This window comes from Gorilla gorilla, chromosome 16 (genome assembly GCF_029281585.2).
Source record: "Gorilla gorilla gorilla isolate KB3781 chromosome 16, NHGRI_mGorGor1-v2.1_pri, whole genome shotgun sequence".
Taxonomy (NCBI): Eukaryota; Metazoa; Chordata; class Mammalia; order Primates; family Hominidae; genus Gorilla; species Gorilla gorilla.
The window spans coordinates 71,534,926-71,561,212 of NC_073240.2; the positions used below are offsets into that span (position 1 = coordinate 71,534,926).

General features: G+C 35.5%; 1 protein-coding gene across 2 annotated transcripts in view; it reads right to left on the bottom strand.

Moving 5' to 3' along the window:
* UACA (uveal autoantigen with coiled-coil domains and ankyrin repeats) overlaps positions 1–26,287 on the bottom strand; it is a 102,735-nt gene that overhangs the window by 32,418 nt on the left and 44,030 nt on the right. Inside the window, exons 1-5 of one of the 2 annotated variants that reach the window (XM_004056418.4) lie at positions 12,706–13,234; positions 10,365–10,498; positions 5,851–5,939; positions 2,128–2,192; positions 1,284–1,341 (exon numbers count right to left, since the gene is read on the bottom strand). In XM_004056418.4, coding sequence (XP_004056466.1) covers positions 1,284–1,341; positions 2,128–2,192; positions 5,851–5,939; positions 10,365–10,498; positions 12,706–12,744 — 385 coding nt within the window. In that variant the 5' untranslated portion in view covers positions 12,745–13,234. Of the gene's footprint in view, positions 1–1,283; positions 1,342–2,127; positions 2,193–5,850; positions 5,940–10,364; positions 10,499–12,705; positions 13,235–26,287 lie in introns of those variants that run through there. The other variant, XM_031002355.3, reaches the window with a different exon arrangement.

A 26,287-nucleotide genomic window follows, 5' to 3' on the forward strand; every position in this document is an offset into this window, starting at 1 on the left:
TAAAATGACCATGAGTGACCTGTCAATATATATCACTCAACAATTTTTTTAATAAGCAGCTGATATTGGAGTTCTTTTGTTATAGCAACTTAGTTTCCATCCTAGCTAATGCATCTAACCAATAAGTATAAAGATTTCAATTGGTCAAGTTGTACCAGTTTTTAAAGCAGGGATAATAAAATATATGGTTAACTCACAGGGGTCATTGTGAGGCTCAAATGATAATGGAAAAATGCTCTGCAAATATAGTAATACCCTTCTGTATTAAAAAAAAGAAATGCATTGTGTGAGAAATTATCATACCAATAAAATACAAAAAGCAAAAATTTTAAAAATTAAGGTATAAAATTTTGAAGGAAATTTGAAGTATAATATGTCTTCAGTGCAGACCACCTTAATCTACTGCATATATTCCATATACATGAAAAGAGAAAGTAGACTGTTTTTTTTTCCTTTGGCCTTATAGTTAAATGTAGGAATATTTAAATGTAGGAATATCAGACTTAGCAAGAGGTCAGGCTATCTTACATTCCAAAAATACCTAAATATATAACTTTTTTCAAAGTACTTTCTTTAAGACACCTAAAGAATAATGCAAATAAATTTAGACACACAAGTATAATAAAATCTCTAAAAATCAGTATAAATCTCTTTTAAAATATAGCACATTACAGTGATATGAAATTCAGCACTGACATCTCTAAAGGAAAACAACTACCACCATTAATTAAGAAATTATTATGTGCCAGGCACTACTTATGATTTGATTATACTTATTAATACTACTTATTGCAGTAGTATTATTAACTTCATTTTGCAAATGAGAAAAAAGAGATTCAGACATGTTAATTAGGTAAACATAGTTTAAGGGAAGTCTTCTTCCCATTTCTCCAATTCCCAAAGATATGAAACACACACACGCACACACATTCTCTCTCTGTTTCTCTCTCTCTCTCTCTCTCTCACACACACACACACACACACACACACACACACACACACACACACACACACACACAGCTTGGAGCTCCTTGTGAGCAGGATTATAGTTTATCTACCTTTGTACCTTTAGTATCTAGCAAGCTGACTGGCCTGTAAATACTGACTGAATGAATCTTTTTAAGCGGTATAATCTAATAAATCTCTAATTTGTGCAAACAGGTTTTTAATATTCTTTGTTTCTCCATGAATTATATAAATATCTATGTGTTAAAACCCTGAAATTAATTCAAATGACTAGACATTTTAACAAATATTTGTATCCAAGGGAAACCTCTGCTCACCTGCATCGTGAAGTGCAGTTCTTCCCTGCAGGTCTGCATGCTCAGTGGGACAATTGTACTGTTAAAGTAAAGAAAACTTAGTAAAGTAGGAGAGTTTTATTTTAAAATTAGATATCCAGACTCAGATGAACAGCTGTTATTTAATCTTAAAATATTCCACTTATCAAAGAAGCTAAAGACTATCAGACAATCCATGAAATATTCTGACATGGAACAAATACAGTAACATTATATAACTAAATTAACAATATTTCACCAAACAGGAAACATATGGTACATTATAATGAATGGCATGAAATACAGGAAAATATGTATTGTTTGGGGTTTTTTTTTCACCAAGAATTAAAACTTGAGATACTGAATCAGAAAAGCAAGTGAGTTCTGCTATGAAACTTAGTGAATATGTTTATAAAAATGTATGACTGAAATATTTGATGGGAACTTTAGCCAACTACTTAGAATTTTGTGGTTATCTGATTAAAAATGTAATAATATTATGTAGTATAAGTTATCTGTGTTTGAATAGAAATATACAGGTCCTATGTTGTATTACTTTATCTTCCACGATAGTCTAGACAACAGAAAATTCCAACCTTCAGCTATGTCAACAGGAAGGTCAAGCCTTTGTTATTTATTTTTAATACACTGAGTTATGCAATTCACTTCCCTCAGTTTTTGCTCTTTATTGTTCACATTCCTTCACAAATGATGGAAAAAATATGTAAGCTCACAGTCAAAGTTAGTTTACTATTCTCTTTGATCTAAAATTCCAAAAACATATTAAAAATACATCTATGATTTGTTGTCAAAATAATAAAGCTAAAGTATTAACCACTTCCACTACCTGTAGAAGTTTTTGTAGGCACAATGCATGTCCATACTTAGCAGCCAGGTGAAGAGCATTTCTCCCTATAAATAATTTAAGATACATGTGAAGGATTATTTTCTTCATATGTAAATTGAGGATTTTTATAGAAATGATTCTTTTTTCCCAAAACTAGTTGACAACATACTTAACCTGTAAGTATACTTTCAGTTTCCAAAGATGTTTCATCTAGCTTGATATTTTAGTAAGAGATGATATACGTACCAAAACAATGAAGGTAGAAAGAAAAACTAATTATACAAATCTATAACAAGCAGGAACTTTGTTGTATTCACTACTATATCCCCAGCATGTAGAACAGTACCTAAAACACAGCAGAAAATTAAATACTGGCACAGAGAAAAGGGAAAGGAGAGAAAGACAATGAGGAAAGAAGAGAGAGAAAGAAATACCAAGATCTCACATTACATATCCAAATAGGCAGTGTAGTGTGGACACTGAAAATTGAGAAAGTTAAGAAGCGTAAGGCATAGAAAGGGTATTCCTTAACTGATTTTTCATGCTTTGGCTAAAATTCAAAGTTTATTATGTAATTCTATCTCTGAAAATCAGACAACTCATGCAAATATAATTTGTATAAAATGTGCATTTTAAAGGAAATGCCAAAGGGGGTAGGGAGCAGAGGTTACCAGGTAATCTGAAAGGTTAATTCTGAATACCAGAAAAGAAACTTGTAGGAACTATCTACGTCCAAACCCTATTTTTCCTAATTATATTTCTTTATACAAACACCTCTTGGATGGTGAAAGATATAAGGATTTAACCAGGCTATTCCAACTTCTAACATTTAATGCTCTTAATTTCCCTCTAATCTCACAAACTTCTTTTCTTTTCAATTTATTCTTTTAGAGACAAGGTTTCACTCTGTCACGCAGGCTAGTGTGCAGCCTCATAGCTCAGTACAGCCTCGAATGCCTGGGCTCAAGCGATCCTCACAGCTCAGCTTCCAGAGTAAAAGGGACTATAGGCTCGTGCCACCATGTGCAGCTAATTTGTTTAATTTCGTGTAGAGACAGGGTCTCACTGTATTGCCCAAACTGGTCTTGAATGCCTGGCCTCAAGCAATCCTGCTGCTTTGGTCTCCCAAAGTAATAGGATTACAAGCATGAGACATCACACCTGGCCACAAACTTCTTAAAATATAATTTGGGGGCTGGACACTGTGGCTCACATCTGTAATCCCAGCACTTTGAGAGGCCTAGGCAGGTGTATTGCTTGAGCCTGGGAGTTTGAGACCAGCCTGGGCAACATAGTGAAATCCCATCTCTACAAAACATATAAAAATTAGTCAGGTGTGGTGGTGTATGCCTGTAGTCCCAGCTACTCAGAAGGCTGAGGGTAGAGGATCACTTAAGCACAGGAGGTCAAGGCTGCAGTAGCCATGATTATGCCACCACACTCTAGCCTAAGTGACAGAGCGAAATCCTGTCAGAAAAAAACAAAAACAAAAACACCATAATTTGATTTCACAAGTAGACCTTTTTGCTAGAAGAGTAATTTATGTTTTATTCATCTTGGAGGGATAAATAAATTGGCTTTCAACTCTCTGGTGACTTCCATGTAGCTGACTAACCAGGTTGCAGAACAAAACATAGTGAGTCCAGGTCTTTCAGGTTTTTCAATAAGTACAGATACAATACATTCAACCACACCCAAACATCCTCTAACTACAAGTCAATCAGATGTGATCATTTCAAATTTCAATTTGCTCCTGTTCATGGACAAGTGTCCTAGAAACATTTCACATTGTGAAAAGTGACTAAAATAACTGTCATTTACATGTAAAGTAAGAGATAGCATAGAGTGGAGATGGTACGGTTAGGCACAGTGGCAACAGTACCTGGTGTTCAACAAAATGCTACAGAAACTTGGTCACATAAAAATGTCAGATCAGGGATAAGGAAATATCAAATCTAGCCACTTGAGATACGGCAGCAAAAAATCAAGGAAACACCAGATCTAAAGCATACCAACATAAATTACAACACAGGCGCATACCTGGTAAGACCTAAGTAACAAATATCTCAAAACTGCACTAATTTGAACTCTGGTCATTTTAAATACATTTTAATATTAAACAGCACTTAAGATAATACACATAAAGATGTGTGTTCACATTGTTCAAATATCTACATCTGGATTATAACAGACATTATAGCAATTGAGAAAAGACCCTTGTATTCAATAAAGGACAACTCTAGGGACAAACATTATAAAACATATCAAATGAAAATATAAATAGCAGCAAAAACAAAAGACAGAAGAGTTAAACACAGTATGTTGGGGCGCAATATATGAAATAATGTCTGCTGAGCTTGGGGAAGCATTTGAGCTTGATCTGCAATGAAAGAAGGCAAGCAGAAGTCACTAGATTAGCCACTAGGCAAAACGTCCAGAGCAGAAAGAATACAGACAAAAACAAGAAAGATACCTGTTTGAATTGGAACCCACACAATAAATAAAGTCTTAAGAGCTCTGAAGAGGTAAGGTTAGTCCAAAATTTCTAAAAATAAATATTCTTCTACATCAATGGAAAGCATATATAAGCAATAAACACATTTCTTTGTTGACTCAAAGGTAGCAGATAAATTGAATTTGGTCTTCTTAGAATCTGATGTATTCTTAAGTAAAGATTTACCTCACTAATTCAATTGTGATCTGTCTCCCTCTCCCTCCCTTCCATTTCTAAACACAATGCTGGGTAACAGTAATGTATTTATTTGCCCCTACATGGAATCACAGGATAAAAAATTGTAAAAACTAACAAACAAAAGCCTTTTAGTTCTGGGTCAACTCCTGTATTTAATAGAAAAACAAAGTATAACTGCAAAGAACTAAGCTGTCAACAGTCCCAGAGAAGTGAGAATGTTTATCCTGATAGATAGAAAACTAGCACTCTCATGGAACAAAAGAGATAGTTATATTCAAATACTTAAAGGTCTACATTTGATGTACAAACTTCTTTGATGTACAAACCTTTGTTGTAAGATTTTAAAGGACAGACAAAGGTACAAATAAGTGTAAGCAGAAAACTGAGTGAGAAATATATTTCGATTCTCTATAAAAAATGATTTTTTTATAAATATAGCTAGGCACAGAATGGGTTCCTTATGAGGCATAATGGTTAAGAATACAGATTCTGACTGCGACTTAGCTACTGAAGGGCCTTGGGCCAAATTACTTAACAGCTCAGGGCCTCAGAACTTCTCTGGGTTCTGAGAGAATAAAATGAATGAGAATAAAATGAATGGGTAAAGTGCTTAGAAGAATAGCTATTAAATGTTATATACATGTCAGCTATTCTTGTTATTATTGTTGTCCTTGATGATAATGTTGTTAGGTGGCAGTTAGTTCTCCATCACAAGAAACATCCAACCAAATGCCAAATGGTCCCTAATGGTTCTTCAAAATCTGAGATTCTAGGATTCTGTAACACTACTAGGACCTGCACTAGAATTCAGGTCTCCAACTGCTCGTCAGTAAAGCAATCCTTTCTCCTAAATTCCCTATACTTGACCTCTCCCACAATACCTCAGAAGTAAACTCTTTCTCAACTATTTAAAAACAGAAAATTGAGGACATCTCTCTTTATATCACATTTAGGTCTGAATAAAAATGTTAGCAGTGGACAATGTTTGTTTTCGCTTTATGTTTTATAATTAACTATGGAGGCAAACATACCTGCAGTGTCGCTGGTTGTAATATCAACTCCATGTATAAGGATGGCATTCAAACACTCAAGATTCCCCTTTGAGGCCACAACATGGAAGCTAAACAAACAAAAAAAAAAATTTGTTGTGCTAAGGAAACAACCAAAGGTCACCTTAAATGTTACATTAATGTCACCCTTTTTCAACACACACACACGCACACAAACACACACACACATTTTAAAGGCTACATTAGAACACCTATATATTTAATTAAAATTAAAAAAAGAAACCTATCTCATTTACATAAGGGGCCAATACTTTCTAAAAATACCTGCTTAGAACCAATGAAATATACTAATGTGCAAAAGCCTTAATAAGAGAAAGTTTATACTATAATATCATTAACTCTAAAGTTTATAGCAAAAGCATTGCTGCTTGGATCTTAATAAATGCACTGACAATTTTCTATCAGATTATTTTATTTAGTTTCAAATAGTTTCATTATTTTATTTAGTTTAGCAGAATGCTGAGGCCAAAGACAGATCCAAACACTTACCTCTTCTCTTTAGAATTATCAAACTAAACCTGCTTAGAAAAGCCTTCAAAACAACAAGCTAAACTACCCTTAAAATCACAAAGAATCAGCACCTTCTTCCCAAACATTACCAACTAATTACCAACTACCAACTAATTCTTCCTTTTGTTCAAAGGCCTGGGCTTGTATGATTGGCTGAAGTTTCACATGAACAGGAATAACTGAATAAATTTCCTAATAAGGCAAGTTAAAATTAAAAAACTAACTTTAAGCCATCAAGTATTCAAAATGCTAGTTAACAATATTTCATTATTTATTTGGTCATCTAATATTTTATTAATCAACAAACATTATAGAAATATTTTGTGTGCAATGAGAACTGACATTCTGTAAATCTATGAATTATGCTGAGTTTAACAAAAAGAACTGCCACTGACATTGAATATTACTCTACAAATCCAAACAGGTAAATACAATAGTTGTTGGCAAAGGATGCTGAACTCAAGTAGAAATAGAACTGAGGCCTTAAGTAAGTGCAATAACCATTCTAGAGATGCCAGGAAACAAAAAATGTGAAAGTGCTCAGCAGGTGCCAGGATACAGATACACTCTTGTAGCCCACTCTCAGCAGAGGTCTTCCCTGACCACACCATTAAAATTTTTTACATTTTCCCATTCACCAAAACCTTAGTATTCCTAGTTCCCCCAATCCCTGCCTTTATTATTCTATATAGGATTTAATATTTTGTAATAGAATAAATTCATTACTTTCTTTATAGTCTATCAATCTCTTCCCACTCAACTATAAACTCAATGAAAGCAGGGATTTTTGTCTAGTTTTGCTTCCTATTACATCCCCTGAACCAATAACAGTGCCAGTCAAATGACAAACCCTCAAATATTTGAATAACTGCATGCTTGGAGACAAAATCCGAAGATAGCTTACAAATTCGTTTCCAGATATTACAAGACTCAGTCTTGCGGCGCTATTAGTATTACGATGGATATAAATGCAAACTATAGACAAAGCACTACCAAGTAAAGCAGGTTTGTGTACAATCCGAATTAGAAAGCTGTTTCTGGTAAAAGGAATATAGTATTCTTAAGAGTCAGGTAAGTTCTCCTTCTACTAAATTAAATCGCTATAAGGCTGAGTATCTCTGCCTTATCATCTCTCTGCCACAATGAAACTGGGAATTATACTATGCAATGCACCATTAGAACCTTTTGAAGAATGCTAATTTCCTTTAGCAAAGGTAGTCTCCCAACAATCTTAGAGATATCATTGTTTTGTTGTTTGCCTGTTTTCATTTCTTAGCTCACAAAATGTGGAAGACCTCTTTCTTCAAAAGAGGTCAACATTATAATGATGATATACAAAAGGGCAGAAATCACAACAAATCTACAATGCATTAGTAATGCTGATGTGCTAGAAATAGATGTGCTTTGGAAAGAAGATACATCAATCATTAAAACATGCAAAGAATTGTATAGGAAATATGAAAAATTGCTTTATAAAAAATACTATTTTGCAATTTAAAAATCAACTCTATGTTTTCTTCTTTTAAAAACAAGACATGGACTTCTATAACAGGAGATATATGTAACCTGGACAAATGTTACTACTGAGGACAACTAGAAAAGCTGCAAAAAATATGAGACATATGCTTAAAGGTGTCAGTGAGCTAACAAAATAGTAAAAAGTTACTAGGCCAAGATGCAAGGTAGGAAGAAGGCCCAGAGAAGTGAGCTTAGTATTTCAGGCCACTTTTTCCCTGGGAACATTTGCTGATTCCAGAGAAACAGGAGACTGAACAGCACTTTGACAGACTTGAGGAAATGGGGAGACACAAACTGGAGTCCACTGTTCTCCAAGTAGCAATGGAATCCTTGGTGAACCTTCCCCATCTTGGATTGGGCCCTAGAAGGGCTGTACCTTAGGAGAGAGGCGAACAGAAAGAAAACAGATCCTTGTGGTAACTATGGCTAGGCTTCAAATATTTCATTTTTGAAACCAAATTGAGCTCAAGAAGCACATGTTCTTTTGTCTTAAATTTAGAAATAAATTTCAAAATTAAAAACAATCATTTGAAACAAATTGTTTTTGTAATTGTAAATACAGAAAATATATTTGTAACATGTCCCACACTTGACTAAATACAACATGCTTTAATTAAGAATACAGTTTGTGTGTGAGTAAAAAAAGGGAAATACTTTATTCTATGAATCCTAGAAAGAATTCTACTCTTGGCGGGGCGCAGTGGCTCACGCCTGTAATCCCAGTACTTTGGGAGGCTGAGATGGGCAGATCACCAGAGGTCAGGAGTCCAAGACCAGCCTGACCAACATGAAGAAACCCCGTTTCTGCTAGAAATACAAAATTAGCCAGGGGTGGTGGTGCATTCCTGCAATCCCAGCTACTCAGGAGGCTGAGGCAGGAGAATCGCTTGAACCCGGGAGACAGAGGTTGCAGTGAGCCGAGATTGTGCCATTGCACATCAGCCTGGGCAACAAGAGCGAAACTCTGTCTCAACAAAATAAAAAAATTAAAAAAATTCTACTCTCTATGATGAAAACTTCAAGACTAACACTCCTCAAATAGTTCAAAAACTAAAGTTCACAGTTCATCAAATTACACCATTATAACTGACTATTTAATGTCACTCAAAATTGAACCTTATATCAAGAACTCCAAGCAAAAACTCAAGCCACCATTCACTCAAAACATTCAAAGTATGAATGGGCAGAACTGATTTCAGTGATATAGGTTTCACTGAAAAGTTTCATCCCAATAAAGATTCACTTCATCTTTTAACATCTTAGGCATTTGAGAAAAAAGAAACATGAAGAGCAATACCACTTTTGGATATTAAATTTTCACAATTTATGCTGTGAGCCCTATAAATAGCTTAAAATTCAGTAATGGGGCAAGATTCAAAATAACCAGTGTTTCCAAAGCTATCAAACTGCTACTTGATAAAAGTGAAACATTATGAACTTGAAACTTTTCCAACTTTATTGCTCTTAAAAACTACTTAATTTACAGTCCTGCTGTTATCTTTACTATATTTAATATCTAAGCATTCCAAGGCAGTGACCCACATCACACATTAACTATTCACTTCCTAATATTCATTTCTATATTTAGTATCTGGTTTCCAGTTGTAATATTCTGAATAAATTCATGCAAGTAAAGACTGAGAAGAATTTTAGGAAATAAGACTTTTCACCTCTAACTTTGAAAGGGTTCCCAGATAAGGTTTTAAATGCTATAAGTATAGAGGGTCGTAACAGGGACTAGATCTACCCTTTAACCCAACTGCTCCCCACCTACAACAAGAAGGAAAATAATAAAGATTTGAGACGGGGAAGGGGAGAAGACAGACACATTGTTCATAAGCATATATACAAGCCAACAGTTCTCCTCAGTAACAAAAAAACAAAAGGGTGGGATTATTACCTGTATCTCCCTAAGCCACAGTAGTTATTCTGCCTCCTTTCTGCTCTAAGCATTCTCATTTAAGTGAATTACCCAAATATAAAAATGGATTGGGGGTTGGGAGAAAAGACAGGGTAATTTACAGAACTCTTCGAAGACACAAAGCTTGGGTTCACATTCCAGCTCTGTGACTTTACCTGAAATGAGACCAAAGTATTTAACCTCCGTAAACTTTTTCCCACTTCTTTTATCAGGCTGCTTCAAAGAGCAAATATGATAAGGAATATAAAAAGGCTTATAATGAAAATGCACCAAATAACCACAGGCTGTGGTTTGCCACTGGGCCTAAACAATTCTAGACCACTGGATAGTATTCTAGTGTTCTCTCTCTAGACTGGAAATCTTTTAAATTGAGAACAATTATTAGTTTGTTTGAAAGATTTTATAGTGCAGGTTTTGGCAGAATTTCTTAATAAGTAAGTTGATAACTACAATTCACAAGTTTCATTTGTATCCCAAGACTATCCAAATTCCCTTCAGACATGCTTTTATCATCAATAATACTTACACAGATCTGCCTTCCACATCTAGTTTGCCTGGATTGACCCCCTTTTTAGCAAGGATTGAGGACACTTTTTCTACATCCCCCCTTTCTGCTGCTTTCATCAATCGGTCATCATATTTATTCCAATCTGCTGCATGCTACAAAAAGGAAAAAAAAAAGTAAATATGGCATACTACATTAGTTAAGATTTTCTAAAGAAAGAAAAAAGAGAGAAAGGAAAGCAGTACTGCATAATACATCACTTATTTTCCAGTTGCATTCCAAATTTCCTTCTCCCTTCTGTGCTAACTTCATTAGGAGAGCAGAGTTATAAAATCTTCCCAAAACACATGATATACAAGAAACATTTAAAATTATACTTTTGAGGGAAAGCATGTTTCTTTTGTTCTCTGCCCAGTTCTCTTTGCCTTTGAGGCAAAAAAGGAAATCAATAACTACTGAACACCTACCCTGTACCAGGCACTAAAGTCCCAATCAACCCTAGTAAACTAAAATTATCATCTCCATTTAGCAGATAAGAAAAGCCAAGGCCCCAGAGACAGTAAATGTCTTAAGTGTTCAAAAGCCCAACCATGACTTCTATAGTTCCAAAATCAGTGTGCTTTTCCCATACCCTTTCAGATTTCAAATCACACTTTTAGATTTGGCTCTGGTTACATAGCTCCTAGGACTCTTAGATGCAGTGGAAGTCTACATACATTTTAAGAAACTACCCACCCCCACCAACACAGACATTTATTTAAAAAGTACTGTTGGAAATATATTTATGGAGGCAAATTATATATATATATATATATACACACACACATTCTATAGAGAAAGCAATTCATTATGTTTATATATTAGAATAAAATAAAACTTTTACATAGAAAAAACTAAAAATGACAGACTCTAAAGTATTAACTGCTTAACATCTAAAATATTAAGATTACAGGTTACTTTCATTTTCTCCCTTTTTACATTCCACATGTATTGTTTTTATAAAAAATAGGTTTTTAATTTTAATAAAAATTCTGTGTATGTGTATTTAGATTAAAGGTGGGGGTTTTACGAAGGATGTCTCATATAACATACATTTTAATCGTATCAAGGTTACCTCTAACTTTAGAGAAAATACATTCAAGGTATTCTGAAGCCAATAACCTAGATCTTTTCTCAATAAGCATAAATGTCAGAAGATAGAACTAAAATACACGTTACCTAAACAGGTGAGATTTTAGCCTTTTAAAATATTATACCAATTTACTAGTAAATTCTGTGCTAAATCCAGTATTATTTCTAGAACAAAAAAAGATCTGGATATTTTTCACTTAACTTACAAAATGAATCCTATGGCCACAAATACCCTAACAAATCTGAGAAAAAAACTGAATCACCTGTATATCCTCTAAATGTTTGATCAATATAATTTTATATCTACTATTCTCTATAAACCAAAAAAGAAAAGTTAAAAAAAATCACCATCACTAATTTTCTTGTTAAACAAGTAATGTAAAATTAAATACTTGATGTAGAAAATGAATATGAAAACTGAATATGAAAAAAAGACAAATACATTAAAATTTTAACTCACTTCTGAAATTTAATATTTTAATGGAACCTGGTTCAAGTACCTACACAGATTTTAGAATTGTCTCTAAATTACTTAAATTTGGTGATGAACCTACTTCCTCCTAACTTCAAAAGTTTAAACTGCCAACTATGAGTACAGAATAACCCTACCTATGGGCTCCAAGTCGAAGCTACATTTTACGCATCACCTTTCTTAAGCTTTAAAACAAAAACAAAACAGTTTACTGACTCTAATTTGGGGAGTGGTCGTGAACATAAGCTTACAAGACATTGTGTTTTCAAATGCCTAAAGGATTAAATCATGTTTAACACACAAATGCTTGTTCTAGATTTGATTAGTCTATCCTTACAATTAAAACAATCTCCAGTTTATTTCCAAGTAAACTTGCTGGTGGAAAAAAGAGCCATTTAAATCACCACAAAGTTGTAAAAATCCAAAAATAAGGCTTTCTTTAAAGATAATTAAATGTGATTAAAGTCTCACATTATCATATGATTTTCAGTTCTACACCAAGTACCATTTTCAGCTCTGATTCACTGTCAGTTAACAGTAACACTGTACAATTATTAAGATTTTATCATGTGCTTTTTAAACCCAGAGAAAGAAAGAACTTTTGTTTACTATTACTAACCCCAATCTGCTAATCAACTTAATCAAGAAGAAAATAATAAAGCAAACCAAATTAATAAAACAGTAGTGCATTTTAAAAGAACACAGTTCAGAAAGTCTAACCAAGAATCTTTTGTTACACTAGACTACTGGGATACCTACTCTGTTCTTAGGAGTACAAGAAAACCAACAGTTCATCATAGACAGGATTTAGTTTCTTGTTGCTAATGGCAAACTACTTTGCATTAAGTTACAAATCTCTGTAAGCTCACAAAGCAAACTCTCAGACAAACTCCTGACAAGTGACTCAGTCCCTCACATGCTGTGCTACACTTAGCTTGGATCTCTAACGATATTTTCTTCGTCTTCAGGATCCTTCTCCGCCTTCATAACGCTCGAATATTATCTTCCTTGCAATGCAGAACTTGATTAAGAGCAGCCCCAAGTCAGGTACAGTAACTCTATCTATTTCTTATTCTTTAGAAGCTAGCTATCTTTCAAAGTTGTCCCTTTGAGGGACCCCACTGGAAAACTTGAACAGCACTCTACATCCTGCTGCCTCAACACTGCAACACAGACGCTGCAGTGCATGATAAAACTGTCCACATCCAAATTGTCCGGTAAACAGCGTGGAGACTGTCTCCCATTGGTTGAGTTCTATTTTAGATTCCATAGGACTTGACAGCTGAATGACAGAAAGGAGCAGCTAAGAATATATTGTAAATGCATGCTTTTCCTCTGAGTAATAAATTTCAGGTCTACTGGGGAAAATGACTCAAACATATTGTAAAACATGCCTATTATATAAAAACAAATTGTGTGACATAATGACAACATTTTAAGAGACAAATTTGGTTATTCCACAGAACAATATTTAAAACCAGTTTCAGTCTTAGGATCATCTAACATGAAGTTATAATAGCCCTGACAAACAGAATATAAAATTCTATTTTAAGCAAATGTGTCACATTTTAATTTAAGGAAACGCACACAGAGTTAACACTTTCAAATTTTCTCCATTTTATTTTGTACCCCTATCAGTCTCTCTGCATACAACCAGGTTTCAGCTTACAACTGCTGCCAGTCTGTCTCCTAGCATGTTAAATGAGAAGAGCCAGAGGCACTGCCAAAACATTAAATAGAATACATCGTGATGAATACTTTTCAACAAATTTTAAATTTAACTCAGTACTTTTAGTTTCCAAGTTTAGCACCCTGCCTAATATAACAAGTAAATATTTTATCAGTGAAAAGTCAAATTACCTGGATTCACTGGATTAAAAAAAAACTGGTTAAACACTAAAGGAGGCAAATACACATTAGACAACGAGCTAGACTATTAAAAAAATCTCCATTTGGGGACAAAGCAGATAAATAACTTCTCTGCATTCTCTACGATAGCATACTTGTATCAACATTTCTTACATTACCAAGGCCGGTGCAAATTCAGGGTGGTTTTTTTGTGGTGGTGGTTGTTGTTGTTTTTTAACCATGTTCTCATTACCACAATAGCATGAGAATAATTTACACTTCCTCTAAAAAGACACATTTGTGAAAATTGTTTCATGGGAATGCAAAACATTCCAACACAAGTGTTTACAGGAAGGAAGTAGCTGCTATATTATAGATCATGCTGCCAGTTAAAAATTCTGCTATGTACTTCCACAAGAAATCTGTTTCCTACTAAATTTACAACATTAGGCCCATATTCTAATTATAAAATATATAAGGGTCATATACCATATCTTATTTTTGAAACAATGATTGTTTTTTCCCCCAAACCATGAGATATCACAATGGATTCATTTGGCTAAACCCAGAGACTCCGCCCAGTCTATGTCACCATTCTTTGAGGAAATCTGTGTTAGAACTCAGACCTTGTCCTTTGGGTAACAAAGCAAGCACATTCTTTCTAGAAATAGGACAGCAAAGGCAAAGGAAGAGGGAAAACAGTAACAAATAACTAAAGCCATATAAGGAGCGGCCCATGCTCAGGAGATAGGATTGTGTGTCCTAGTATTATGGATGTCCTGAGCTGCCTGCCACCTCCCCAGCCTCTGTGGCTTAATCTTCTGTGCCTGCTTTCACACCTTCCTTCATAGCTATTTCCCAAGAGCCCTATGCAAATTCCCACCTTTGCTGTCCCCTGTACCTATAAGGTTCTTCCCTCCCCTACTTTCAGGTTCTTCTCCAATGTCACTTCCTCAGAGAGGGCTTCTCAGACCTCTGCATCTAAACGGCCCCGTGTCCCACTCTACCCCACCACTCTTTATCCTTGCGCCGTTTTACTTTTCTGCAAGGAGCTCATCAGTATCTGCCATTACATCAGATGTTTATCTGTTTATTAGCTTACTGCCTGTCTCCTCAGCTCCCCTCTAATTTGACTATATCTAAGGTTTCTTCTGTGTCTGGTTTGAAACTATAAAACTAATTTTTCAATAAGTAACTTGGTAGTCAGTCACTAGATTCTCACCCATCTTAAGAACCAGAATCCACATCTGCTTCATGAATCCTCTTTCCTCTTGGACTAAATTGTTAAATAGGCTAGATCTGTAACACACATTTACCAGCAACATTGTTCCCCAGTAAACTATCCACATTCAGATAACAAGTATCTACTGACCTGAGATGAGGGCAGTTAGCCCATGAGTGGTTCAGTTGATTGCAACTGAGCAAACAGATCCTACTGCTCATGGTGGATAAAAGATCCTTCTTCACACATACTCCTGCATATCCCACACCGCAAGTCTTTCTTTATCAGCCTACAAATCCACTGGACTCCTCAAAAAGCACTTTAGTTAAAACACATGTTCTTCAGAATTTTGCCTGACTCAAAAGTCTACCTGCTGTATACTAGTTGGATAATTTATTTATACTTTCTAGGCACCAGTGCTCTCAACTACAAAGCAAGGATAACAATAGAGAACCTATATGTGTAAAATCAAATAGCTAATAGATATGAATGATCTCAGCACCATGCATGGTAGATGTTTATGCCCAAAAATGGTAGGCACTGGCGAGAGTCACAGGTGCTCCTGCTCCTGGGTCAGAGTTACTCTTAAAAGAAAAACTTCAGCTGAATTAAATTTAAAGTTGTTTAATTGAGCAATGAACCATTCAGAAATCAGGCAGCCCACAAAATCACAGCAGATTCAGAAAGACCCCAGGGATGCCTTGTGGTCAGAACAAATTTATAGATTAAAAAGGGAAGTGATGTGTAGAAATCAGAAGGGAGGTACAGAAATAGCTGGATTGGGTACAGGATGGCGTTTGTCATATTTGAATACAGTTTGAACACTCAGCAGTGTATGAGTGGTTGAAGTATGTGACTGCTGGGATTGGCCAAGACTCAGCTATTGTTACGGGCGCATACTCCTAAATTAGGTTTTCAATCTTGCCTACCTATTAAGTTAGGTTATGGTTCATCCACAAGGACTCAAATACAGAAGTACAGAGTCCTTCTCAAGGCATATTTAGTTTGCTTTAATATCACTAATCAGAAAAACACTCTTTAAAAAATTAACAAAGAAGTGGCCGGGTGCGGTGGCTCACGTCTGTAATCCCAGAACTTTGAGAGGCCGAGGCAGGCGGATCACCTGAGGTCAGGAGCTCGAGACCAGCCTGACCAATGGGGTTTAGTAGAGAAACCCTGTCTCTATTAAAAATACAAAATTAGCCAGGCATGGTGATGCATGCCTGTAATCCCAGCTACTCCAGAGGCTGAGGAAGGAAAATCGCTTGAACCCGGGAGGCGGAGGTTGCAGTGAGCCGAGAGCGTGGCATTGCACCCCAACTTGGGCAACAAGAGCGAAACTCCATCTCAAAAAAATAAAATAAAATAAAAAAATAAAAATCCAACCAAACCTCGAGAAGTAACAATTTACAAGAAATACAGGGGACAGAAAAATATAATAAACTATATCACAAAGATTGCATCACATGATGCAAACAGAAAGATCTACCATCGAGTAAACCATGGTTTCATAAACAAAATACGGCAAGATTAAAAAGACAGAATTTAACCTATAAATTAAAAGTGACTTCAGAAACCTATCAAGCAATCATAAGTCACAGAACTTAAGTACCCTGATTAAACAAACTATATTTATAAAAATAAAACAATTGACAAAATATGACTACTGACTGGATATTGGATGGCATTAAAGAATTATAGTAAACTGAGATTTCTGATGTGATAATCTTATAATTATTTCTGAAAATCCCCATGTTTTAAAAATACATACTGAAATATTTTTAGATCAAATGAATCAAGTGATAAGATGCCTGGTATTTGCTTCAAAAATAATCAAAACAATCAGAGGGCAAACCTAATCTAATAGCACATTTAAAAGATTATACACCATGATCAACTGTATAATCTTTATTCCTGGAATGCAAGGACGTTTCAATATATGAAATTCATTGTAATATACCACCTTAATAGACTAAAGGACAAAAATCACAATGATCATATAAGTTGATATAGAAAAAGCATCTGACAAGACTCAACATCCTTTCATGGTAAAAATACCCAAAAAACTGGGACTAGAAGGAAACTGCCTCAACACAATAAAGACCATATATGAAAAGCCCACTGCTAACATTATACTCAACTATGGAAAACTGAAAGCTTTTCCTCCAAGATCAGGCAGAAGACAAAGATGCTGCTCTGGCCATTTCTATTTAGCATAGAACTGGAAGGCCTACTCAGAGAAATTAGGCAGGAAAAAGAAATAAAAGACATCCAAACCAGAAAGGAAGAAGTTGAAATCATCTCTGTTCTCAAATGCAATGATCTTATTTGTTAAAAAAAAAAAAAACTCTAAAGATTACAGATACAAACATATCACACAAACAAAACAAAAACCTGTTAGAATACATTCAGCAAAGGTGTGGGAGAGAGTACACAAAAATCAGTTGCATTTCTATATAATAACAATGAACAATCCAAGACAAAATTAAACAATTCCATTTACAATACCTTCAAAAATAATAAAATACTTAGGAATAAGCCTAGTCAATTAGGTGAAAAATTTGTACACTAAAAATGACAAAACATTTTTGAAATTAAAGAAGTGACAAATCTAAAGACATCCCAGGTTCACAAATTTGGAAAACTGAATACCGTTAAGATGTCAATACCACCCAAGGCAATCCAGAGATCAGTGCAATCCCTATCAAAATCCCAATGGCATTTTTGCAGAAATAGAAAAGTAAATCCTAACATTCATATGGAATCTCAAGGGACTTCAAATAGGCAGTCTTGAAAAGGAAGAAGAAAGTTGAAGACCTCACACTTCCTGATTTCAAAGCATATTATGAAGCTATAGTAATCAAAACAGTGTCATAATGGCATAAAGACAGACATATAGACCAGTGGAATAAAGTAAACAGCCCACAGATAAACCCTCACGTAATAGTCAAATGATCTTCAACAAGGTGCCAAGAGCACTCAATAGAGAAAGAACAATCTCCTCAACAGTGTTGGGAAAACTGGATAGCCACATGCAAAAGAATAAAGTTGGACCTTTATCTTACATCAGATGCAAAAAATGACTCAAAATTGATTGAAGACCTAAACATAAGACCCCAAACTATAAAACTCCTAGAAGAAAACACAGGAGAAAACTTCGTAAATTGGATTTGGCAATGATTTCCTGGATGTGACACCAAAAGCTCAGCTACAAAAGCAAAAATAGATCAATGAAACTATATCAAACTTCTGTGCAGCAAAAGAAACAATCAACAGAATAAAAAAAAGGCAACCTACAGAATGCGCAGAAATATTTGCAAATCATATATCTAATAAGGGGCTAATACATAAATTACATTTTTAAATTACTATGACTCAACAACAACAACAAAGATTTTTAAATGGGCAAAGGACTTGAATAGAAATTTCTACAAAGATAATATACAAATAGACAATAGGCATAAAAAAATGTTCAATGTCACTAATCATTAAAAAAAAGCAAATCAAAACCACAGTGAGATATAACCTCACACTCATTAGGAATGCTAACATCCCAAAATAAGGAATAAGAAAAGAACAAGTGTTAGCAAGAATGTGTAGAAATTAGAACCCTTGTGCACTGTGGGGATTGTAAAATAGTGCAACTACGATGGAACACATATGGTGATTCCTCAAAAAATTATAAATAGAACTACCATATGATCCAGCCATCCTACTTCTGGGTATATATCCAAATGAGTTGAAAGAAGGGTCTCCTAGAGATATCTGCATATCCATATTCATAGTAGCATTATTTATAATAGCCAAGAAGTGGAAATAATCCAAATGTCCATTGATGGCTGAATGGATAAACAAAATGTGGCATATGCATACAATGGAATACTATTTAGCCTTAAAAAGGAAGAAAATCCTGTCACATGCTACAACATAGATGAACCTTGAAGACATTATGCTAAATGAAATTAGCCAGTCAAAAAAAGACAAATACTGTATGATTTACTTACATGAGGTACCTAAAGTAGTCAAATTTACAGAAACAGAAAACAATGGTGGATATCAGGGCTGTGGCAGGAGCAGAGATGGGGAGCTATTGTTTAATGGGTATAGAGTTTCAATTTTGCAAGATAAAGTTTTAAAGATCAGTTGCATAACAATGTGAACATACTTAACACATGAATTTAAAAAGGTTGACAGTAAATTTTTATGTTTTCAGTATAATTAAAAATAATAATAAAAACATAAGTGCAATCTCTCACAATACCATCTTTTTTTTTTTTTTTTTTGAGATGGAGTTTGTTCTGTCACCCAGGCTGGACTGCAATGGCACAATATCGGCTCACTGCAGCCTGCAACCTCCAACCTCCACCACCCAGGTTTCAAGCTATTCTCCTGGTTCAGCCTCCCGAGTAGCTGGGATTACAGGTGCACACCACCCACACCCGGCTAATTTTTTTGTATTTTTAGTAGAGACAGGATTTTGCGATGTTGGCCAGGCTAGTCTTGAACTGCTGACCTCAAGTGATCTGCCCACCTCGGCCTCCCAAAGTGCTAGGATTACAGGTGTGAGCCACTGTGCCCGGCCAGCCTATTGCATGATTAATACTAACAAATATTAATTTTTAAAAATCAATCAGGGGTTTGTGAGTATAGATAAAACAAGATTGGCCACAGGTTAATAACTGTTAAAGCTGAGTTACAGGTTCATGAGAGTTCATTATAGTAAACTATTCTCTCAACTTCTGTAATTTCATTCACCGTTAATAAACTGGCTGATGTATACATATTTAAACTGCAAAACATCGTTATCACCAATGCCTTTCACTGAGTCATCAATGTGGCAGGAAAAGCAGCACGCCCTTTCCACTCTAATCCTTTAACAAAAGATACCTCTCTGCTTCAAAAGAAAGTATTAACATATCAACATATCTCGGTGAGTCCACAGTCATATACTTACAAGGCAAGCCCCATAATATCAAATGAAAGCCTTCTAAAAAGAAGCAGTAAATTTTTTGAGGGGTATTAATGTTTACCATATATTATAACAAGTAAATTTCTACAGTCAGTTATTATGTTGGTTTGAAAAAGAGACATTCATCCCATTCAGAAAGCAGCAAGCCAAAGTATCTATGGTAAAAGACAAAATATAGTTGTTTCTAGAGAACAAACATTTTAACACAAATCAGTTATTTCACTTGGTAGATCTAACTGGATAACTTTAAACTCTAAATCAACATAAAAGAAATCACAAGTTTTGACACTGACTCTCATATTAATATCAATTAGAAATTTGTAACTATTCCAGATATATAAAATTTGAATTTGAAAAGTAATGTATGTTTAGTGTAGAAAGCCTAGAATACATTTAAGTGTGTAAATGAAAACAGAGATACCCCATAATTCCACCATGCAGAAATAACCATTATTAAAAACTTTACATCTAGACTCTTTTCTGTTAAAAAGTCTAAACAAGATTTATTTAAGCCTATGAGTCCAATACTGAATATTAATTTATTCAATATTTAAGACAGAAAGTCTCCTAAGAAATTTGTAGATGCAAATAAGTAAGTAGACTTTAACATATATGCAAATCCATATGAAATACCTTATACTGTTTAATGGCTAGTCAACAAATCATAGCTAAAATGATTAGGTAAGTAGTTTTAGCCTAAAGGTAATTTATATAGGATGATAGCAAAACTTTGATAAAAAACTGCTTAAAGCCAAGAGGAGTCATCCCGAACAAAAGTATCTAATTCACAGATCTTAATAATTTTGGTGTCATGGATCCCTTTAAAAATCTGAGGCAGGGTGTGGTGGCTCTCGCCTATAACCCCAGCACTTTGGGATCACTGGAGCCCAGGAGTTGAGACCAGCCTGGGCAACATGACGAAACCCTCTCTCTACAAAAAATACAAAAAAATTAGGCATGGTGGCACACATCTGCAGTCCCAACTATTTGGGAGGCTGAGGTGGAAGAATCACCTAGTCCTGGGAAGTCGCGGCTGCAGTGAGCCACGTTCATGCCACTATATTCCAGCCTCTCTGTTACAGCAAGACCCTGTCTCCAAAAAATAAATAAAAATAAATAAAAAATAAATCTCAGGAAAGCAATGGACCCTCTTTTTATTTATAATTGCATATAAGCACTCTGTGAGATAGGAAAAACCAAACTTTTCCCAACTCTCACACTCACCACAAAATACTTCCGTGACCAAATGCAGAGAGGTTTTCCCCACTTACAGAGCAATTCTCCAGCACACAACATCTGGGTCTCCTACAATTTAACTCATTTTTGACACTAGCTACCTGGAGATAGTGTCAGATCGCACAGACCTACAGACTCAGTCCCATAAGACTGTCACTTCCCACCCTTCAGATGCCAATTGCAAGCCCCAGCTTGTGACCTGTGCTTCTGAACAACTGCCTGTAAATCAGGGTTCCCATGACCCATGATTAATTTGCTAGAGCAGCTCACACGACTCAGGGAAACACTTTACCTATGCTTACTCATTTATTGTAAAGGATGTTACCAAGCTTGCAGATCGAAGCGATGCAAAAGGCAAAGAATGTGGGAAGGAGTGAAGGGCTTTCTTGCCCTCTCCTGGTTCACCATCCTCCAGGTGCCTCCACATGTTCAGCAACCAGGAAGCTCTCTGAACCCTGTCCTTTTGGGGCTTTCATGGAGGATACATTGCACAGGCATGACTTTTTACATCACTGGCCATTGGTGATCAACTCAACCATCAGCCCCTTTCCCCGCCCCTGAGGCTGGAGTGGGCTGAAAGTTCCAACCCTCTAATCATGGCTTGGTCTTTCTGGAAGACCAGTCCCCATCCTGAAACTATCTAGGGGCTCCCAGTCATCTCATTAGCATACAAAAGGCACTCTTATCTCTCTGGAGATTGCAAGGGTTTTAGCAGTTGTTTGCCAGAAACCAGAAACAGGGATCAAATATATCTTTCTTGTTATATCATAATATCAAAAGCACATATTCAGAAAAATTTATATTTATTTTCAAAGGGTTCATTGACCTCCTTTGCACAATATAGAATCCATAAACCCCCAAAATAAAGTTTTAAACCCTAATATAAGGAGAGGCAGCAAAAAAATGTGTATTTTACATAATGTTTATAAAATAAGTACCAAAGAACTGCCAGAAGCCTGGATAATTCATTTGTTCAATAAAAATTAGGCCGGGCACAGTGGCTCACACCTGTAATCCTACCACTTTGGGAGGCCAAGGTGGGCAGATCACTTGAGGTCAGGAGGACAAGACCAGCCTGACCAACATGGTAAAACCGTCTCTACTAAAAAAAAAAAAAAAAATTACAACAACAAAATAATTACTAAACACCTATGCGCAAAGGGATATAAATATTTCACTCAACATTCAAATATGTATGATCAGTTGATAGTGCCAAGCCCCATTTACAGTGCTAGATATACCAGGGGAAAGAAAATAGACATGATACCTGGCCTCAAGCAGGTGACAGGAATTAAACCCAGTTACTTTCTTCAACTGATCTCAAAGTGTAATAAGGCAGACAGATACATATATAAATATGCACAAAACAATTACAGTATACTATAACACCACCACAATAATTATGTGTGAAATACTGAAATAGTTCAAAAGAGGGAAAGTCAGAAAAGTTATATAGAGATGACTAACCTATCTATTAAAAGGTAAGCAGAAAATCACCAGGTTTGAAATATCATCACAAATTTAGGAAATGACAAACACAACGTATGGTCTTTTATGGTCTACAAAGCACTTTATATTCATGATATATGTATCAATTAAAAGCTACATGCAAATGACTCAGAAACACATCTGCAACCCAGGCTCCTCTAAGCTCCAGGCATATATATATATATATCTCCATATACCTTCTTCATGATTCTTCTTGAGTGTTTCAAAAGCACCTACATGTCCCAAACCAAAAACATGCTCTTCCTCCTGAATTCTGATCCTATTCCAAGTTTCATTAACACAGCAAAGACAACAGAATCCATCTGGTTGTGTGTAGACAGAAATCTAGATATTAATCTTGACACCTTCCTTTCCTTGGTCCCCATCACCAAATCCTGCTGATTTTACCTCCCCATCTTACTGAAATCCATCTGCTCATCTCCATGTCCATCAAAATTACCCTATTCCAAGTTAGTACCATCCCTCACCAGGATGGCTGCATTTATCTCCTAAATGGTTTGTTCTCGTTCATTCTAGCCCCTTTCCTTGTGTTCCCACACTGCGGTCAGCAATTTTTCTAAAAAGGAAACCTAATCATACCACCACCACCACTTCCCTATATCCTGTCCCACCTCAGTTAAAATCCTTTCAGTAGCTTTCTATTGCTTGTAGGATAAATACAAAGCTCTTTAATGGAGTCCAAAAATCCCTGCACAGTGCTGCCCTCACTTGCCTCCTTATATCATACGGAAAGTTAACCCTGTTTCTCATTTTATACATGCAGAAATGGAGTCACTAGGAGATTAGGGGATTTGGTCTGCTAAAAGGCAACTGTAATTAGTTGCAGAATGATTAAAGAATCCTGTTGTTTTGACTTCTTGTCCAGTGCTCTTTGTACTAGTTAAGCTATTTCCATTTCTCTAATCATCTGGAAAAAAATCTTCAATGTAGAAGTATCTTTTTAAAATTTCCACATAATAAACTTAGATATCCTTTATAGCAAAAAGGATGAAAACTTCCATATTTGCATATGCAAACTTTTATGAAGCATCTACTACTGTCAGGCATGGAAGACAGCCCAAGTCTCTCTTCCCATGGAACTTGATGTTCTAATGAAGAAAGATAAGTAAGCAACCAAGGAAAACAAACTATCACATAAGAATAGGGAAGGAGAGCCGGGCGCAGTGGCTCATGCCTGTAATCCCAGCACTTTGGGAGGCCGAGGCGGGCGGATCATGAGGTCAGGAGATCGAGACCATCCTGGCTAACACAGTGAAACCCGGTCTCTACTAAAAATACAAAAAATTAGCCGCGCGCGGTGGCAGGCGCCTGTAGTCCCAGCTACTCGGGAGGCTGAGGCAGAATGGCGTGAACCCGGGAGGCAGAGCTTGCAGTGAGCCGGGATCGCGCCACTGCACTCCAGCCTGGGCAACAGAGCGAGAAAGAATAGGGAAGGAGATGTGATGAAAATGCTGAGAGTTGACTGTTAGGTTGGGTAACTGAAAAAGGCTGTTGTAAGAATGTGATCTTGATGGTGATAGCCGAATGACAAGGAATTTACATCCCAGACAGTGGGAACAACTAGTGAAAGGAGCTTGGATGTCTGAAAGAAGGCCAATGTAGCTGATGCATAATGAGTAAGACAATCCCAGGATGAGATAAGAAGGCAGACACCACCAGATCTATAATATGGGATTCCTCAGTTTTATCATAAACATTTTTCAAAAGGGACTTCTTGAAGGATTAAGGCAACTGTAGTTTCATGAAGTTCTTTTGGTCACTTTGGAATCAAGTCTACAAAAATAACTCATCCTGACATACTATTTTTTTTCACTTCCAAGAATTTATATTGAGCAATATTACCAGCTGAATCTTAACTTGCTTTGAAATGTTTATAAGATGAATCAATTACCTTAATATAATAGATATCTTATATACCTCACCCACTTCAAACCTAGAAATCTAAATAAACTTTACAATGAACCATGCTAAAAAAAACTACCATAAAAATAGCACTCCCCAAAACAGAGTTTCATAAAGTCACCATCCTCCAGATAAGGCTCCAAGAAAAGAATGTCTTCTCCAATGGGAAAAATATATATCCTAAATAAAACTAAACATCATTGATGTTTAGGCAAATTCCCCCAAAACACCTAATTAAAAAAGTACACAGGCTTCTATAGTACCCTATAATTACCAACATTCTCTGTTACACAAGCTCTATCACAATTCAAAACAGCAGACAGCAAAGCTTACGAAGCATAAACATTCCTTGAAGATTAGGCTGCACAATTAAGAACTGTTCTACAGTTCACTGGATTGATGATGGCTAGAAATATTTCCCCCATTCCATTTAGTCCAAAGGTTATTTACTACTCCCACTTACATAACAGCAAATTAGAGCTTATGTAATAGAAAAGGAAAAGAATGTTAAAATATACCGGGGAAACAAAAGCTGTACAGCCAGCTTCTTTCTCCCTAACCCCTGACTCTCTTCTCTTTATTATTTCCCTTATCCTTAGTTAATTATGCCTCATTCACTTCTGTTATCCTTCTACTGTATGATTTGAAAGTATGTAGTTTGGACTCAATGGAACAAACAGAAGAAAGGGAAAATTATATCCTATCAATCAAATTCCTGACCAAGGCAAGAACAGGCTTAATCTCACTTTACCGGATTCTTCTACATAAAAATATAAAGGACAAAAAGATGATGATGTTTTAAATAATAAATCTAACCTCTTCAGCATCTAAGGTGGCCATGAAATCTGAAAAAAAAAAATTGAAGAACTGGAGTCAGAAAGACTCAGAAACCACTGCTTTGCCAAGATTTCCTAACCACCCGGTTTGATTCTATTCTAGTCTGTTGTACAAATACCAGACTGTCTACCCCTCCCTAATGCAGGTATTTGTTACTTTATTAGAACTGTCTGGGCACTTAAAACAGTTTATGTAAAATATAGACAAGATGTGGCTTCTCCACGTTTAACAGTTATCATGTGTACTGTAATATTACTTATTTTACCCTTCCTCAAGAGGAGATGCATTAAATTACTAAGTAAATATATATATAGATCTTAAACAGAACAAATTATAATGTGTATCATACAAGAATGAAGCTTTCAGGCTGGATAAGATTTTGTTTAATATTCCCTTAAAAATACTACACAATTGGTTATTTGGAAAAAAATAAATTTTGTTCCTTGGTATTTTTTGAAAAGTGTATTCAACAAGAGTTCTTAAAAAGCCTAAATGTCATAAGTAAAATTTTTTAAATACAAAGCTAAAAACCAAGGAGGGTCACTGTGCCTTCTATCCCTATATATACCAATGAACACAGTAATAGTTACGGTGAATTTTAACAAATATTTTTGCCAATGTTTGATATGTATCTCAAAACAGGAGAGTTGTAGAAAGCTATGTTTATTCTCAACAAAGTAAAGGGCAAAATAGATACACTTATTAAAGAGCCTCTGATGGGGTTTGATCACAATAAAAACAAACAAAAGATATTTTTGTACCTTTGGCTTTTTCTTGGCTTTGTAAAGAAATATTAATTAAACAAAAATAGGTTCGCT